At 45.6% G+C, this 19689-nt stretch overlaps 1 protein-coding gene and 1 non-coding gene across 2 annotated transcripts in view; one reads left to right on the forward strand and one right to left on the reverse strand.

Annotated features, from left to right (window-relative positions):
* The window catches only part of ITGAE (integrin subunit alpha E), a 64491-nt gene extending 51531 nt beyond the window's left edge, over positions 1-12960 (forward strand). Inside the window, exons 29-31 of the mRNA XM_053570724.1 lie at positions 176-271; positions 7225-7335; positions 8438-12960. Coding sequence (XP_053426699.1) covers positions 176-271; positions 7225-7335; positions 8438-8530 — 300 coding nt within the window. The 3' untranslated portion in view covers positions 8531-12960. The remainder of the gene's footprint in view (positions 1-175; positions 272-7224; positions 7336-8437) is intronic.
* LOC128571346 (U6 spliceosomal RNA) lies at positions 4911-5014 on the reverse strand. The gene has a single exon (XR_008375776.1). It is a non-coding gene; the product is annotated as a U6 spliceosomal RNA (small nuclear RNA).
* Positions 12961-19689: the final 6729 nt, after the last annotated feature.

Below are 19689 nucleotides of genomic sequence, written 5' to 3' on the forward strand. Positions count from 1 at the left end.
GGCCCAGACTGGATTCGAACCCGCCAGCTCAGGTGTATGTGGCTGGCACCATAGCCACTTGAGCCACAGGCACCGAGCTGAGTAGTCATATCTTTAAAGGGAAAGGTGGTGAATCCAAAAACAGTGAATCTGTGTCTAAGATATATATTTTTCCCTACCTTCTCCCATCTTACAGTTACTCAGAGATATAACTGAATTGCAGATCCTTGGTGAAATAACTTTCAACAGTAGTTTGTATGAGGGGCTGAATGCAGAGAACCACAGAACTAAGGTAAGCCCTATCTGTTTTCTGGTTTCTGTTTTCAGTGTCTTGGGAAAACTGCCTAGCCTTTGAGTTCCTGCACAGATAGTTTGCTGTTGCTCTCTTCCTATTTTAAGTCTTATCTCTCTATTCTGATCTTGGCTCTACCATCAACTGCCTTTGTGACCTTGAATGAGTCAGCTTCTGCCTCAGTTTTTTTTTTTTTTTTGAGACAGAGCCTCAAGCTGTCGCCCTGGGTAGAGTGCCATGGCATCACAGTTCATAGCAACCTCCAAATCCTGGGCTCTTCTGCCTCAGTTTTTTTTTGTTTTTGTTTTTGTTTTTTTTGGCTAAGGCTGGGTTTGAACCCACCACCTCTGGCATATGGGGCCGGCACCCTACTCCTTTGAGTCACAGGCGCCTCCTTGCCTCAGTTTTTTGTCTGCAAAATAAGGCAATTGAGTTAAGAGGCCTAAGCTGAGGAGGTCTGAGTTGAAATAACTACATTGCAATCAACTGCAATATGTACTTTGGTTTGAAAATGTATTGACTTAAAAAAAAATTTCTTAAGTGAGAAATGGTTTTTGTTATACACTGACTCTCTGCCTATGTGCAGTATCAGTGTTTAATTATTGTATTAAATAGTTGCAATACTTAGGAATGCAAAATTTATTTGTAAGACTTACATTAAGTGTTGGAACTCTTGGAATTTTTTTTTTTTTTTGTAGAGACAGAGTTTCACTTTATGGCCCTCGGTAGAGTGCCGTGGCCTCACACAGCTCACAGCAACCTCCAACTCCTAGGCTTAAGCGATTCTCTTGCCTCAGCCTCCCAAGTAGCTGGGACTACAGGCGCCCGCCACAACGCCCGGCTATTTTTTGGTTGCAGTTTGGCCGGGGCAGAGTCTGAACCCGCCACCCTCGGTATATGGGGCCGGCGCCCTACCGACTGAGCCACAGGCGCCGCCCCAAGGAACTCTTGGAATTTTTTGCAGAAGTATGACCAGAAGTCAAACTGACATCTGTGATTTATAGGCTAAATGTATTTGTTACTCTCCATTTACATTCCCTTTTTTTTTTTTTTTTTTTTTTTTCAGTTTTTGGCTGGGGCTGGGTATGAGCCCACCACCTGTGGTATATGGGGCCGGTGCCCTACTCCTTTGAGCCACAGGCACCGCCCCACCATTTACATTCTTGTTGACACTTTACTGGATGTGGTTTTAGAGATGATCTATTTGTGAGCTCTTTTTTTTTTTTAAATAGATAGGGTCTCACTGTGCCACCCAGGCTGGAATGCAATGGTGCCATCATAGCACACTGTAGCCTCAAACTCCCAGGCTCAAGCCATCCTCCTGCCTCAGCTTTCCAAGTAGTTGGGACAACAGGCATGTGTCATCATTCCTGGATTATCTGTGAGCTCTATAGTTAGGCATGATTCTTCACTAGAGGGAATGTCAAGAGAGCGAGTTTGGATTGCTAAAGATAAAGTCCTGTGTTTTCCTCCCTGGACAATGCAGGAGAGAAAGGAGCAATTCTCTTTCCTTTTCTTTCTTTTTCTTTTTTTTTCCAGTTTTTGGCCAGGGCTGGGTTTGAACCTGCCACCTGCAGCATATGGGGCTAGTGCCCTATTCCTTTGAGCCACAGGTGCCGCCGCTTTCCCCTTTTCTTTAACAGTTTCTGATGTGTCCTTAACAAAGCATGCTTACATTTGACTTTTATAGAAAGAAACATATTGTCATAACATATTCTGAAGATTAGATTACAACAGAGCAATTCCTTAGACATGTCCAAATAACATTTCCTTTTATTTTTAAGTACTGTATTTCTTTAACAGAAAACAATATGGTAGAAATAAAAGTGCCTATTATTGTACTGGCTAAATTAAAAAAAAATACTAGCAAGAAAATCCAAGCCTGGCTGAGCACGATGGCTCATGCCTATAATCCTGGCATTCTGGGAGGCCAAGGCAGGAGGATCGCTTGAGCTCTGGAGCTTGAAACCAGCCTAGACAAGAATAAGGGCCTGTCTCTAACTAAGCCAGGTGTATGGTGGGCAACTGTAGCCCTAGCTACTTGGGAGGTTGAGGCAGGAGGATCACTTGAACCCATGAGTTTGAGGTTGCTGTGAGCTATAATGATACCATGGTACTCTAGCTTAGGCAATAGAGTGAGGCTTTGTCTCCACAAAAAAAAAAAAAAAAGAAAGAAAGAAAATCCAAGCCTTACAGGAAGAACAAAATGAAAAAAATAGCAAATAGTTCCTTCATATACCTCTAAGTTCTTCTTCCCACAGGGAGTTACTGTTAAGAGTTTCTTCTGTCGGCTCAGTGCCTGTAGTTCAGCGGCTGGGGCACCAGCCACATACACTGGAGCGAGCAGATTTGAACCCGGCCCGGGTCTGCTAAACAACGATAACCACTGTAACAAAAAATAGCTGGGTGTTGTGGCAGGTGTCTGTAGCCCCAACTACTTGGGAGGCTGAGGCAAGCGAATTGCATAAGCCCAAGAGTTTGAGGTTGCTGTGAGGTGTGTGATGCCACAGCACTCTACTGAGGGCAACATAGTGAGGCTCTGTCTCGAGAAAAAAAAAAAGAGTTTTCCTTTGTTGGCTAGAGAGCCATGGCCTTAGTCTAGCTCACAGCTACCTCATACTTCTAGGCTCAAGCATTCCTCTTGCCTCAGCCTTTCTGAGTAGCTGGGACTATTGGCATGCGCCACAACACACAGCTAAATTTTCTACTTTTAGTAGAGACTGGGTTTTGCTTTTGCTCAGGCTTGTCTTGAACACCTGAACTCAGGCAATCTTTGAATGCTAGGATTACAGGGGTGAGCCACCACGTCCAACCCTGTTAACAGTTTCTTTTATGCACATTTAAAATTTATATACTTCCTCCTCTTACTTGATGATTTGTTTTTTGTTTTTGTTGAGATAGGGTCCCACCCTATGCCCCTTAGCAGAGTGCAGTGGGCGTAGTAGCTCAGCAACCTCAGACTCGGGCTGCGGGCACCCCGCTGCCTCAGCCTCCGGAAGCCGCTGGGATTACAGGCGCTCGCCCGGGCGCCTGGCTGGGTTTTTCCATTTTTTTCATGAGTCGGGGACTCACTGTTGCTCAGGCGAGTCTCGAACTCCTGAGCTCAAGCGATTCTCCCTCCTCAGCCTCCCACAGAGGCGTGAGCCACCGCGCCCGGTGATGATGTGTTTTTTTTTTAAGCATAGCTTCCCCAAAATTCTTTCTTTAAATCCAATATCCTAAGCAAACTATTAAGTAGTTCTTGACTTACAGAGAATCTGTGGGTATAACTGTGTATCCAGATATATTTCAGCCAAAAGAGGGAGAAAATCCTACTAATGTGCCATAAGAGCGCACGCTGTTTATATAGTGAGGGAGAGAGACCCAGGACCCTGAGTCCTTTGGTCCTTGTACTCTGCCATCTGGGTGTTGGTGATACCTTCCCTCATGACCAGCACAAAGTTGCTACATCTCCCACTGCTATATTTTCTTTTTTTGCAGTTTTTGGCCAGGGCTGGGTTTGAACACACCACCTCTGGTATATGGGGTTGGCGCCGTACTCTTTTGAGCCACAGGCGCCGCCCAGCAATGCTATATTTTCTTTTTTGCAGTTTTGGCTGGGGCCGGGATTGAACCCACCACCCTTCGTATATTGGGCTGGTGCCCTACTCCTTGAGCCACAGATGCTGCCCAATGCTATATTTTAATTTGGCAAAATACACACTAGCAAGCAAGACGTCAGTAGCAAAAGGATTTTTCTTCATGTGCCTTCCTTTTTAGGGAGGAAACTTCTTCTAAAAGTTCCCAGGAGACAGGCCCTTACATCTTAGTGAAGACTGAATCTCATGTCAGTCTCTGGCAAGGGAGAAGAGGTTTATCATGATTAGCTTGGACTGATCAGGATTTCTAAACAAAATCTTAAAACAGAGAATGGCTAGGGGGAAGGCTGCTATCAATGTCTGCTATAAGCAGTGGTATGCTGTGTCCTACTTCTTCCTTATCCTCTTCCAGGACAGCTTTGGGGCACGTTGGGAACCTGTTGGTTTCAAAGAGGAGAAAGGCAAAAGACTGAGAAATAGGTGCACTTCTTTTATACACATCTGCCTGTTACACTACTGTCACCTTGGAACTCTTTTCATTTCCTAAACCTAGGTGCTCCTGCCTCTCCCCTCCCCCTGCCTTCTGTAGAAGAACAAGCCAGTTGTCCTTCTGTTCTTTCTTCATCTCTGTTGCTTTGGTATCTCGCTATTGTTAAGGCCCAGAACTTAACTCCTATTAAGCTCAGCTACCTATAAGTTAAATGGGGCCTGGAAGGTCAACCAGCATTTATAACAGAAGAAGCCTTAAAGGTAAGTTTGTCCAGCCTTTCATCCCATACAGAAATCTCTAAAGCATCCCTGTGCTTGGTGCTTAAACATGTGCATGAAGAAAATTCAGTGTTATAGGTAGGCAGAGAAGTCTTGTCTCTCTGGCTCCCACGTAAGTCCTGGGAATGTGCTCTGGTCACAACTTGGGGGGTTGGACCTGGGTCTCGGGTGGGAAACGCATCCCTTGAACTTTACAGCCTATCAGTAAGAAGAGAGATTTAGACTCCTGAAATTGAGAAAGCTAAATTGAAGTTTGGAAACAGAACTTGAGGATGATTTTTTTTTCTTTTTTTTTAAATATGGAACGCTTCACGAATTTGGGTGTCATCCTTGTGCAGGGGCCATGCTAATCTCTGTATCGTTCCAATTTTAGTATATGTGCTGCCGAAGTGAGCACGACTTTTTTTTTTTTTTTTTGAGACAGAGTCTCACTCTGTTGCCCTGGATAGAGTGCCATGACATCATAGATCACAGAAACCTCAAACTCTTGCGCTGAAGTGATTCTCTTGCCTCAGCCTCTCAAGTAGCTGGGATAACAGTTGCCCATTATACATCTGGCTAGTTTTTCTATTTTTTTTTTTTTTTTTTCTAGAGACAGAGTCTCACTTTATTGCCCTCAGTAGAGTGCCGTGGTGTTACACAGCTCATAGCAACCTCCAACTCCTGGTATTAAGCGATTCTCTTGCCTCAGCCTCCTGAGTAGGCGGGACTACAGGTGCCCACCACAACGCCCGGCTATTTTTTGTTGCAGTTTGGCTGGGGCCGGGTTTGAACCCACCACCCTCGGTATATGGGGCCTGTGCCCTGCCCACTGAGCCATAGGCGCCGCCCCAGTTTTTCTATTTTTAGTAGAGACCGGGTCTTGCTCTTGCTCAGGCTGGTCTTGAACTCCTGAGCTCAAGCAGTCCACCCATCACAGCCTCCCACAGTGCTAGGATTATAGGAGTGAGCCACCATGCCCATCGAGGATGACTTTTAATACAAGGACTCCACAAGTAGTACATATGGGGTGCACTTTTGCATTTATTGTCATGTCCCTGAGGTAACATGCACTTATGGTGTGTTGAAGAACAGACCAGTGCCTTTGTCAGACATTTCGTGCAGGGGAAAATGTATTTCCAGAGACTTTAGAGATCTATACTTGATTTAAAAGAACTGTCAGGGGTTGGGTGTGGTGGCTCATGCCTGAAATTCTAGTACTCTGGGAGGCTGAGACAGGTGGATTGCTTGAGCTCAGGAGTTTAAGACCAGCCTGAGCAAGAGCAAGACCTGGTCTGTATAAAAAGTGGAAAAACTGGCTAGTTGTGGTTAACGGGTGCCTGTAGTCCCAGCTACTTGGGAGGCTTGAGGTAAGAGGATCACTTCAGCCCAAGAGTTTGAGGTTTCTGTGAGCTGATTCCAGGGCACCCTACCCTGGGCAACAGAGTGAGACTGTCTCAAAAAAAGAACCGTCAGAGCAGCCCCTGTAGGCCTGGGCCTGCTAAACAACAATGACAACTACAGCAAAAAAATACCCACATTGTGGCAGGCACCTGTAGTCCGGGCTACTTGGGAGGCTGAGGCAAGAAAATCGCTTAAGCCCAAGAGTTTGAGGTTGCTGTGAGATGTGACATCACAACACTCTACCCAGGATGACAACTTGAGACTGTGTCTCAAAACAACAACAGTAATGGGCGGCGCCTGTGGCTCAGTTGGTAAGGCGCCGGCCCCATATACCGAGGGTGGCAGGTTCAAACCCGGCCCCGGCTGAACTGCAACCAAAAAGTAGCTGGGCGTTGTGGTGGGCGCCTGTGGTCCCAGCTGCTCGGGAGGCTGAAGCAAGAGAATCGCTTCAGCCCAGGAGTTGGAGGTTGCTGTGAGCTGTGTGATGCCATGGCACTCTACCGAGGGCGATAAAGTGAGACTCTGTCTCTACAAAAAAAAAAAACAAAAAAAAAAACAACAACAGTAAAATAAGTCATCATTGGGCAGTGCCTGTGGCTCAGTGGGTGGGGTGCCAGCCCCATATACTGAGGGTGGTGGGTTCAAACCTGGCCCCGGCCAAAGTGCCACAAAAAGTAGCTGCGCATTGTGGCGGGCGCCTGTAGTCCCAGCTACTTGGGAGGCTGAGGCAAGAGAATTGCTTGAGCCCAGGAGTTTGAGGTTGCTATGAGCTGTGATGCCACGGCACTCTACCGAGGGCAACAAGGTAGACTCAGTCTCAAAAAAAAAAAAGTCATCATTTTGAAGAGAATGAACGTGGGGTTTAAGGATATACAGTGGCACAGCTGCATGTAGAATCTTGCTTTCCTTGGGACCCTCAGTCAAGCTATCAGCATTTTTAACAGAAGGTCATAATCCTTCTCTAGCTTTTCTAGATAAGAGATAAAATAGTTTCCTATAAAGTATTTTGGTGATTAGATAATTTTAAAATTATTAGATAATTTTAAATTATCTAAAATGCTGAATCAGGGAATGTTTAACTTTTTGCTTTACCGTCATTGGTTTTGATCAATACCCGGGATGTTGCCAAATCTGCATATTTTGCTCCTTAAAATAGCATGTAGAATTTTTTTTTTTTTTCAGTTGCTTTAACTGATTTATTGGATGATCTCTGTCTTAACCTAGATCACTGTCATCTTCCTGAAAGATGAAGAGTACCGTTCTTTGCCTGTGATCATTGGAAGCAGTGTTGGTGGCCTTCTGGTTTTGATTGTGATCATAGTTATCCTGTTCAAGGTCAGCTCTACTTGTGTTCATAATGGCGAGAGAGGACTAGGCTCTGGTTTGGACACAGACAGCCTAGGACAGCCATCCCCTAACCTAGAGCAGCTACTCTGGCCTTCTGGCCGCTTTTCCCTCTTCATTTGCACCCTCTGTGTTTAGGTAAATGAATAACATAGTTTCTGTCTGGAAAAAAAGTCAAATTGTGCTCAGCGCCTATACCTCAGTGTCTTGGGTGCCAGCCACATACACCGGAGCTGGCGGGTTCAAATCCGGGCCTGCCAAACAACAACTACAACCAAAAAAAAGTAGCCGGGCGTTGTGGCAGGTGCCTGTAGTCCCAGCAATTTGGGAGGCTGAGGCAAGAGAATCGCTTAAGCCCAAGAGCTGGAGGTTGCTGTGAGCTGTGACTCAAATTGAATTATGGAGTACAGAGAGATCTTCCTAAAACAGATCTGATTGTCATTCTTCTATTTAAATCTTTTCCTTGCCTTACCCTGTCTTAATGTTCAAACTTTTTTACTGCTATTCAAGACCAGCCCTGTTCTCTGGCCTTTACCCTTCTCTAATGCTTGCTTTTTTCTCTAAAGAAGTTAAACTATTCCCTAAGTCAGGCCAGAGATTCCTGAGTCCTCTGTGCTGGGTTATATGCTTTTCCTATGAGCGTCCCTCAGGAAACCCTTCCAAATAGCAGTGATCATACTGAACTGTAATTATCATCTCTTTCTACTAGATTGTGAGCTTCTTGATAGAGAAAGCTGTACTTGATCTCTTTTGATCCTTAGCATAGTAGGCCATACTGAGTATTTTTGCATAAATAAGAGTAGATCCAGTACAGCCATAATTATAATACTTTTGGAATTAGTTAAGTTAAAGAGTTTTAAGTGCTTGCAGGGTTCAGAGGAAGGTGGAAACTTAGTTCTGATTGGGGAATGAAGGCCAGAAAAGGCAGCATTTTAAGAAGAGTCTTAGGTTATTGCAGAGAGATTCTAAGGGAGTAGGGGAGGAAATAGGAAATATGAGAAGCAGAGGAATGAAGTAACAACTAGAATAATGATTTTCTAAAACAGATGGGTACCTTTGGCCTGTAATTAGATTTCCCCTCCCTTTGTTTCAGTGTGGCTTTTTTAGAAGAAAATATAAACAACTCAACTTGGAGAGCATAAGGAAGGCCCAGATGAAATCAGAGGATCTGCTCATAGAAGATTAGTTGCTGCTTCCTCCGCCCCTGGGAGAGACTGTCAACCAGTCCTTGATAGTCTGGAAACTTGGTGTCCTTGTGCTGATGATGACTTTTTCTTCTAGGATGATCTAGAGCACTGTCACACAAATTGTATAATTTTTTTTTTTTTTTTTAACTGTACCTTGTGCCAAAGGTGCATTGTGCAAAAAATAAACTCGGGAAACATTGGGTATTAAATACAATTAAACTGTTTTCTTTGTAGTAGTGCTTTTAATATGTAGATATAATGTTCTTCATAATTTGTACTAAATTTTGATGTCTGATAGAACAAGTTTTTATTCTTTAGAGAAATTATTGATTCTGTTTTTTCAGATAATTCTAGGTATCAGTTTTTCAGATTTCCAAAAGAAACCCGTGGGGATTTTCATTTAAATGTACAGGTTGAAAGGCTGGGTGTGGTGGCTCGTGCCTGTAATCCCAGCACTTTGGGAGGCTGAGATGGGTGGATTGCTTGAGCTCATGAGTTCTAGACCAGCCTGAGCAAGAGTAAGACCCCATCTCTAAAAAGTAGCCGGATATTGTAGCAGGCGCCTATAGTCCCAGCTACTTGGGAGGCTGAGGCAAGAGGATCGCATTGCTTGAGCCCAGGAGTTTGAGGTTGCTGTGAGCTGTGATAGCACAGTACTTTACTGGGGGCAAGAAAGTGAGACTCTGCCTCAAAAATAAATAAAAGTACAGGTTGAGTTGGGAACATCATATCTTTATAGTATTGTCTTCCTACTTAGAAATAAGACATTTCTCCACTTGCTGAGTTGTTAAAAACATTCTGCAACAAGATTTTATAATCCTCAAAGGGGTCTTAATTTATGAAGACTTATTTCCAGCTATATAATATTTTTTTGTTGTTACTGTGAAAAAAAAGTCTTTCCTTTTGATTGATTAGAATTTGTATTTAGAATAATTGTTTTGAATATTTTATCTGGTCATCTTACTGAATGAACTCTGTTTTTTAATAGCTTCTCAGTTAATGCTCTTGGTCTTTCTTTTGTTTTTTTTTTTTTTTGCAGTTTTTGGCCGGGGCTGGGTTTGAACCCACCACCTCTGGCATATGGGGTCAGCGCCTTACTCCTTTGAGCCACAGGCGCTGCCCCTGCTCTTGGTCTTTCTAAGGAGACAGTCCTCTCTGCAAAGAGTGGTAATTTGGAGTCTTTCTGATAATTTGTACTTTTTTCACCATTACTTCCTTTACTAGGACTTCTAGAGCACTGAGAAGTCAACTCTGTGTCTGACTCTAATGGGTATGCTTTTGATGCTGTCCACTGCCTGCCTCACCTCTGCCTTTGACCCTGACTTCTTCCACTCTGCCTTTGGGCAGTTTCTGAGGTGTGGTTGCAGAAGCCCAGCCCTTGCTCTGGAGCCCCTTATTTTGCCTGTGTGAAATCACCAGGCTGCTTGGCACAATCAGCTTTTCTTTTGGTCAGATTCCATCTTCTTCATTCAGAAATTCCTATTTTGGTCCCTTTATGATACTGTTCTCTGTTTTCCAATGCTGCCATAGGTTTTCTCTCCCTTCTTTCTAATCTGGGTTGTTTCAGTGGGATTTGCCTGTGAAAGAAAATAAAGAGGTAAGTTTTCTTAGTTATTTTCCTTTTGGAGCTCGGGAGTTGTGCCCAGGATTTCAATATAATAGGTGACTTGCAGCCCTTGCTTTTATACCTTTTCTTAGTTGCAAATAAGACCCCACTCCCACTGTGACAGTGAAGCCTTATAGTGACCATCTGTGACCTACTGACTGAATTGTGCTGATCTGACTGGCATTAGATCAGTTCAATGTGGTTGTAATCAGGAGACTATATAAGGGATCAGTCAGTGAGGAGGAAGAGACTTATGCTGTTGGTTGGGTCGAGATCTTGTCTTTTTTCTAAAAGATGCCTTTCTGGTGCCAGGCCTTTCCAATTTCCTAATCACCTTTCTATCCCTGGAAATGGAGTTCTAAAGCTTGCATGGATCCAAGGACAGTGAGTCATGTTGCAGGGCCCCTCTCCTGCCCAGAAAAAGACTAAGATGGTATTAGCAGCGAGGGGAAAAGGACCCCTTACTGAAGGGGCATGGTTCTCAGCACCCCAGAAAGGTGGCTTTGTCTCATATATGCTCCTTGTGGTACGAGAACCTAAGACGGGAAAATTCCATTTTTGTCTATAAGCGAGATGTGGGGATTAATTCCTCCCTGCTTGCTAAAGCAGCAGAGACGCAGGGGTTAATTCTTCCCTGCTAGCTGAAAAGGCCTTGAGATATGATTCCCTGAAGTCCGGCAAGGTCTAGCTGGAGATTTAGCACCAGTCTGGAGCTGAACTACTACTCTTCACTCCCTAACTTCAAATTACACAAAAGCTTCATTTAACTTGTTAGGGAGGTGGTGGACAAACAGAAACAGACAACCTGGTGTCCTTGTAGTTTATCTTCAAGTTATATGCTCCAGACTTAGAAATGACGTGTAGGTGCTTTGCAACATTTATGCTGAAGAGAACTTTTTTATACTAGTCTCAATTAATGCTTTTGTTCTTTATTCTTGCTTATTCTTATCTGATGAGTTTGAATATATAATACAGTGAATAAAAATAAACGGGGCTGTAGGCCTGAGTGAGTCTCAGTCGTCCCTTAATTAATCATTCCGTCTGCAGTGATATCTCTGTGTCGTTGAATGGGCTGGTGGACAGCAACACCTTACAGTTTCTCTGTTTTCATTTCCCCCGATAGAGGCTCATGAGTACAGTTTTAAATAATCTTTTTTTCTTGTGACAGCATCTGAATTTTGGATTTGGTTATTGGAGGGATGAAATCAAGTAGATGTGAAACCCTTAATTAGTCACACAAGTAAAACTTAATTAGCTTGTGAGAAAAGAGTGCTCTGCATGGCTGAGCCCAGCAGTCCTTTTTTTTTTTTTTTCTGGAGACGGAGTCTCACTATGTCACGCTTGGTAGAGTGCCATGGCCTCACAGCAACCTCAAACTCTTGGGCTTAAGTGATTCTCTTGCTTCAGACTCCAAAGTAACTGGGACTACAGGTGCCTGCCACAATGCCTGGCTATTTCTTTGGTTGCAGTTGTCATTGTTGCTGTAGCTGGCCAGGTTCAAATGCGCCAGGCCTGGTGTACGTGGCTGGTGTCCTACCCTCTGAGGTACAGGCACCGCCTGAGCCCAGCAGTCGTAAATGATCTGCAATAGTGCATTGCTATCTCATACCCTTACAAGGAAGAGCATTTGGATAAGATTTTCTGGGTCTTATAGCCATAATTGTGCCAAAAGTTTGCCATTACTTGAACTAAGAAAGGATTTAGTAAATGCAATCAAGGAAAACTTACGATCACTTCGGAGGGTGCACCTAAATGGACAAGACCCAGCTTAATTTGGCAATTGGTTTTTGATGAATAGAAAGACATTTTGTAAGGTAAATAATGTGTAGAAACACTGTCATCGTGAAATTAGCATACAAAGTGAAAATTTGCCTTTGTTACCACTTTGCCTCATTCAGTGCTCCTCCTTAGAAGCTGAAGTGACCTAGTTTAGCATGTCCCCTTCTGGGCCATTTTCTGTATATCTGTAGTCATATATATTAATATGCAAGAACGTAGGTTTTTTTTTTTTCCCCCATAAATAAGATTGTATATCCTGCCATTTGTGATAATTTGTGACAATCTTCAAGAAGAAGCTAAATACTGCTGCTAAATGCTGGGGATGGGGTGGGGAATGGAGAGAGGTGGTATTTTGGTAAATGTAATCTTTGGGGGAATTAATGACTTAAATCTGTATAGCTCTTTACATTTGTAAAGAAGCCCTTTTAGCTTTTTCCAAGAGTGGAATTAAAGACATTTTTGTGGCTGGTCACAGTGGCTCACGCCTGTAATCCCAGCCCTCGGGAAGGCCGAGATTGGTGGATTGCCTGAGCTCAGGAGTTCAAGACTAGCCGGAGGAAGAGTGAGACCCCATCTCTACTAAAAATAGAAAAACTAGCTGGGCGCGCTGGCGAGTGCCTGTAGTCCCAGCTACTTGGGAGGCTAAGGCAGGAGGATCGCTTGCACCTAGCAGTTTCAGATTGCTGTGAGCTGTGACAGCACAGCACTCTATCCAGGGAGACAGAGTGAGACTGTGTCTCAAAAAAAGAATAAAGAAGCATGTGTCCTACAGACGCTTTGTGCTTCCATAGCTGATCTTTTTTTTTGAGACAGAGCCACAAGCTGTCACCCTGGGTAGAGTGCAGTGCCATCACAGCTCACAGCAAACTCCAACCCCTGGGCTCAAGCGATTCTGCCTCCGCCTCCCAAGTAGCTGGGACTACAGGTGCCCGCCACAGTGCTCGGCTATGTTTTTTTTTGGTTGCAGCCATCATTGTTTGGCAGGCCCGAGCTGGATTTGAACCCGCCAGCTCAGGTGTATGTGGCTGGCGCCTTAGCCACTTGAGCCATAGGTGCCGAGCCTCCATAGCTAATCTTTTTTTTTTTTAATTAATTAATTTATTTTTTTTGCAGCTTTTGGCCAGGGCCAGGTTTGAATCCACCATCTCTGGTATATGGGGCTGGCGCCCTACTCCTTGAGCCACAGGCACCACCCTCCATAGCTAATCTTAATGATCACTCCAAACAGTATTATCTCTGCTTTATGAAGGAAGAAACAACTTACCCGAGGTCACAGGGGTAGTATATGGCAGAGCCGTTGTTCCAGTAGAAGGTTTTCAGATCACAAATCTAATGCTTTTTCTGCAAAAGTTTCATTTCAGACGGGGCAGGGTGTAGGTGGCAGCCCTGGAGGGGAGCAGTGCTTTTCACACTTTGTTGGGCAAAAGAATGACTTGTGGAGCTCAGCTGTTCAGGTTCCTTGGTCTAATCCCTGAAGGCTCTAGGCCTAGGAATCTGCTTTTTTGGCTTGCACTCCAGTAGATTTTGATACAGGAACCACACTCTATGAGACACTTGTTATGAGGTCAGAGTTTGTTCATCTGATCACATGTTGTCAGTGCTTAGCACTCAGCACAGATTTGGAGTCTTGGTGACTAAAAGTTGTTCAGGAGACAAATGTAACTGAATGCTCTGGTAGAATTATCTTTGTTGAAATCTTCTATGAAGAAACACACAAAAATAAAGGCTTAGTCACTCTGCCCTAGACGCTTCAATATACAGCTAATGGGTGATCAGGAATTGCACTGACTTGTTTGTTCTTTGTTCATCATTTTGCATGTATCGGTGACTACCTATGTTCTGAAGGTCCTACAGCACAAAGAGTGGTAAAGCCCTTCCCTGCCCTAATAGCCCTGTCTGCAGATGAGATACGTACCCAGTAGTGACAGCAGGAGAGAAAGCAGTGACTTCTCTAAATCACACAGATCCTGTCCTGTAGGTATTCAGAGGGAGAGAGGGATCCAAGAGGCCTTCCCAGAGGAGGCAGATGCCTGGAAGCTGTGAAGGGCTGAGGAGAGGGGCCGTGGCACAGAGGTTGGGAAGTGAAGGCTGTGATAGAGCCCACGAGCTGACTTGGCTGAAGCTGAGTGTGCGTGGGTGGGGACTGTGAGGCTGGGAAGGCTGGGGGCAGTGTGTTGTATAAGAAGCTGTGCAAGAACGTGTGCTGGGAACTGTGGGAAGATACAGACGCTTACAGCATTGTATGTGAGGATTTCATTCTCACTTCAGCTCTGTGAACTTGAAAGGAGTGAATGGATGTGGGAAATGTCATGCAGGTTACGTGTACACAGGAAATCACTGCAGGGAGCAGAGTTAGAACAAGAGTTGCTCAAAGAGGTGCCGTGTTAGAGTTGCCACTGCCTTGTGGGTTTGGACACGTTGTGGACATCCTTCACAGTGCCCAGCGGACTGGCATTTGGCTCTTCACTCATGAAATGTTCGGCACCTTAGTAGAGTTTTTCCTCAGTTCAGTCACTGGGAGCAAAGGAATGAGCACCAACCCATCAATTATGGTGGGTCACACATGCCGTGGGTGGACTCGGAAATGCTTCCCACAGAAGGAAGCTTCCTTTTTCCTGTTGACTGTGTTTAAATGACGTTAATAAATGCACCTGCTGTTTTTCAAACGGGTCAGAAATGTCTCTTAATGGAATGTGTGTGTTACAGCAGGACCCCTTGCTGTAAAGAAAAAGAACCCCTTGCTTTGTGAGGCCTTGGTGAAACCTTCCCATGCCACCTCTTTCCCACTCTTGTCTTTTGGGCCCCCAGGGTTCTTAGGACTTTGAAGGCAGGCTGGTCTGCAGATGGTCCTTCAGGGCCTCCTTGCCCTCTAAGGACTTCATTTTGTGTCCTAGAACAGACTCAAAATCTACCTCCAAACCTTTCCTCTCCTTTGGAGTGGGAAATAGAGTTCACTGTTTGTAAGCAGGATCTAAACTTCTACTCTGAGAACCCTATATTGTGGGATTTTTGTTTTTATTTCTGTTTCGTTTTCTTTAATTTTGTGGAGAATTTGGTTTTGACTTTTTTAGCCTCTCAGGTTACGGGAAAGCTTTATTGCACCCTCACTAGACATAGATGGGAAAGGGGGAACCCATGCTCTTTGGAGGTTGCTGCAGGGGGCACCAAGTGACACCTCCAGGCTGCTGATGGCAACCCTCCAGCCACTCACCGGCAGCCACCGTCTTCCCTCTTGGAAGCTCCTTCTTAGCCCCTAGAGCATTGGTTCTCAACCTGTGGGTCACAACACACAGGAGCTGCATTAAAGGGTCGCCATATTAGGAAGGTTGAGAACCACTGCTAGAGAAATGGGGGGTTTTTCTTTCTTTCTTCTTCTTTTTTTTTTTTTTTTTTTTGAGACAGAGTCTCACTATGTCACCCTTGGTAGAGTGTCATGGCGTCACAGCTCACAGTGACCCCAAACTCTTGGGCTTAAGCGATTCTCTTGCCTCAGTCTCCCAAGTAGCTGGGACTACAGGCGCCCACCACAAGGCCCGGCTATTTTTGTTGTTGTTGTTGTGCCGTGACCACTGTGCTACGGGCATTGAGCCGGGAGGTTGTTCTTGATTGAGGGGGTAATTCCTCTAAGGGCTTACCCCATTGCACCATCCTTTCTCCCTTACAATCTATAAAATTCAGAGGAGAAGGAGCAGCATAATATGGGGAAAAGGTTGGAATTAGGCAAGAGGGTCTCTTCCCCACAAGTAGATCCCCTAGCACATTTCTTTGGAGGAGGGGAGGGCTCTGCCTGAAAAGCCACCAGGGATTTTACTGGAGACTGTTCATAGCAGACCAAGAAGGTCCCCAAAATGGGTCTAAACTACACAACAACAGTAAACTTAAAATGTTGGCAAGTTGCAGGACCAAGTGAGATCATGTACCTGATATCATCTAATATGATTGAGAACCAAGTGAAAACGATTCACTGCTAATCCTGTCCTTTTTTTCAGGTGGACAAATAAAGGAAGGGATTACATGGAATTATACTCATTACAGTGAAGCATGATGTGGTTGCCTGTGGGGAACAAGAAGGAAGGTCATAGTGGTGAGGTGATGGTGGGGGTGGGGGGGCTTGCCTACTTAGACGACTCGCCCTGACCCAGGAATGAAGGGTAAAGTCACCCACTTGGTTCTTGGCCTGCCACACTGGTATTCTTGGTCCTGGTGGCAGCAGGCATGCTGTACAAGGTGCCCATTCTTTTGGCACCTCCAGATGCATTGTGAAAGAGTCCATTTGCCTCCAAGGAGCACTGTAGGGCTGGGAAGATGGTGTTCTGTGGGGCCCTGGCCTGCAAACAGTAGCAGGGCAGAGGTGTGAGTAGCACACTACATGCCACCCAGAAGCCACAGTCTCTAGAGCTTCAGTGAACAGACCGAGTACTAGTGCTAGTCTCAGTTCAGGTGACCTCTGGACCTGCCTTTGTCATGAAACAGGCTTTACATTTACCTCTGGCCGGTGCACAGAGTGAGTCAAGGCAGGTGGTGTGGAAACTGTAAAGCACTGTGCTCCTGGTGACAGTGCAGCCAGATCACCTACACAGACGCTTACTACTGGTGTGATCATGGACCCATCTAGCCTCTGAGGGAAAAGTAAGGATAATAACATACCAATCGCGTAGGGTTGATACACGTGAGCCAGTTAGAACACTGTATTCACTGTAGAAGGGGCTGTGAGGCTGTTGAGATGGGGTTAGGTAGAATCTAGGAAAACTCTCACTTAAAAGCAACAGGCTATTTTCTCCCATGTGGAGAATTCATCTTGGTTTTGGAAACGTTCTCAACTTGGACTGTAAAATAATGCAAATGTAAAAAACAAAGCCTTCTTCTCCTCTTTGGGCATCAGGGGTGCCAGCCATGTACTTGTGGGGGAGGTGAGCTGGCCCCATCCACGTGGAGATAGAAGGCAGAAGCTGTAGTTCACAGCTTGTGAATATTTTTCACACTATTTTGACTGCGACCCACAGGAAGAAATATGTATTCCACACCATAAGGCCTTATACAGACACACTCATATTTGAAACAAGTTTCAGGAAATAATATCTACCCTTATTTCCTTAAGCACACTGGATGCGATATTTTCTACTTTCTTTTTTAAATAAATATATGGTTGTTGTAACCCAGTAAATGAATGTCATGATTCTAAGAAGCTGTGTGGTAAGGGTCCCCCACAATGGGGGGCCTGGTCCCAGCCCTGAGAACAGCCCTGTCCCCTCTGGATGGCTCTAAAGCCACAAGACGGCTCTATCAGAAGTTGCAGCCGGGCTGTGCTCTGGGGGTTGAGGTGGGGCTCCCTGCACTGGAGACAATCAGAACAGAGCCCCTTCGCTAAGGCCAGAGTGGCAGCTGTGACAGGCCACAGAGGGCAGGTGTCTGGCATCTCAGCCTCTCCAGCAGCACACAGTAGGCTCTCAGGAAGGATTTGATGAATTAAGAATGGGAGAGATCCCTGGACTGGGGCCAGCTGTAGGCTCTGCTTTATGACTGGAGGCCTCTAATTTACTCTCCCCTCTTGCAAAATGAAGACCCCAGTCTCTGGGGGATCCCTCCACAGAAAAGACAGGCCCCAGCCACAAAACTTAAAGCTCCCTTTGGTGAGTGGAGACACCTCTGGAGAGTCTGGCCTCTTCTCCAGGCCAGATGCAATTCAGGGGGCTCTTGCAAGGTTCTGGGAGTCCACCTTCCCGCTGTACCTCGCCCTAAAGCAGTGCTCTCAGGGTGATAGACAGCTTCATAAACATGCTGTCACCTGATGGAGGCTGCTCTGTGGAGTGTTGGAGAGCCATGGTAGGGGAGGGTGAGGATAACTTAAGCTTTTAAAATCTCCAATCATGGCTGGGAGCCTATAGCTTAGTGGCGAGGGCGCCAGCCACATACACTGGGGGCTGGCAGGTTTGAACCTGGCCCAGGCCTGCCAAAGAACAATGACAACAACAACAACAACAAAAATAAATAAATAAAATCTCCACGCATGACTGGAACAGGGTGACAGCTCCAAATACCAATCTGCCCCCTGTTTAAAAAATCATCAGGGCTGCTTTGTCCATTCAGTCAACAAATAAGTATAGAGCTATTAAGTGGCACACATAGTGCTGGGCATGGGCTACACAGATGTCCAAAAGCAAGGTCCCTTCCCTCCTGGAGCTTTTGGTTTTAGTGGGGGACAGTCAATGAGATCATACCAGTATTGACAAGTGCACTAAGGGAATAAGATGGGGTAACAGGATAGAAAGTGAGTGGGGCCGAGGGCTGCTTTTGGTGGGTGATTATAAGAACAGGCCTCTTTGAGGAAACAGCATTTGAGTCGGAATTGATGAAAAGGTACAAAGATCCATGCTTCCCAAATTACAGTTTGAGAGCAAAATAGATTCCCAGCCCTAGTCTAATGAATGAAAATTACAGGGCCAGGCCTCAGGAATTTGCCAGGAGGCCTTTCCTCATCCCTGCTCCCATGCTCTCTCTTTTCAATTTCATGTATTGTGAGGATCACCAGTAGAGCAGCCTGCATTAGATCTATCTTTTGCTTTGAGAACGGCTCCAAACTGTTGGTGTAGGCACTCTTCCCAGGCATATGTTATGATCCTGGGCCTTGGTTGCTTGTGTCTCCCCACCCCCACTCATCCACCCTGAGTGTGGGACAGAGTTCTTTATGCCGTAGGCATTGGAGACCTGCTTGGAAACTGACTGCCTGGGAGTGTGGGGTTTTAAACCTGCAGCAGCTACTGCAGTAGGAACAACCACTTAATCATAGCAGATGCCAGCAACCATGGGTCGGACAAATTGTCTCTTCAAGCCTGTGGGGGTGGGGCAGGGCTCTCTTAGGGAGCAAGAAGGCATCTGCCTCCCAGGAGATCCTAGCACCAGATAAATCAAGAAACCTGTTGTGCTTACCTGTGAATGTTATTTATTCCCTCTTCTTCCTGTGCTATAGGTCCCCCCTTCCCAGGGTTCCATTTCCCCATTTATTCAATAGGGGGAATCTGGCCAGTGGGGTGGCTCAGGCCTACAGTCTCATCGCCAGCACTTCAGGAGGCTGAGGCTGGAGGATCTCTTGAGATCAGGAGTTCCAGGCTAGCCTGGGCAACATAGCAAGACCTTTGTCTCTTAAAAAGGTTGAAAAAAGGGCGGTGCCTGTGGCTCAATTGGTAAGGCGCCGGCCCCATATACCGAGGGTGGCGGGTTCAAACCCGGCCCCAGCTGAACTGCAACCAAAAAATAGCCGGGCGTTGTGGCAGGCACCTGTAGTCCCAGCTACTCGGGAGGCTGAGGCAAGAGAATTGCTTAAGCCCAGGATTTGGAGGTTGCTGAGAGCTGTATGATGCCTGAGGCAAGAGAATTGCTTAAGCCCAGGAGTTGGAGGTTGCTGAGAGCTGTATGATGCCATGGCACTCTACCAAGGGCCATAAAGTGAAACTCTGTCTCTACAAAAAAAAAAAGGTTGAAAAAATCAGCTGGGTGTGGTGGTGTGTGCCTATAGAGCCCAGCTACTCCAGAGGCTAGGGAAGGAGGATCCCTTAAGCCTAGGGAGTTGGGAGGTTGCAGTGAGTTATGATCATGCCACTGCACTCCAACCTGGGTGACAGAACTAGAACATGTCTTTAAAAAAAAAAAAAGCCAATTAGGAAGAACTCTTCGAGATTTCTTTGGGAGGAAAGAAAGAGGGATTTTGCCTTAAAAGGAGACCTTTCCCCTTCCCCCTTTCATTTCCTCGGGTCTCACTCCTTCCCAGGGATCGTT

This window comes from Nycticebus coucang, chromosome 18 (assembly GCF_027406575.1).
Source record: "Nycticebus coucang isolate mNycCou1 chromosome 18, mNycCou1.pri, whole genome shotgun sequence".
Classification (NCBI taxonomy): Eukaryota; Metazoa; Chordata; class Mammalia; order Primates; family Lorisidae; genus Nycticebus; species Nycticebus coucang.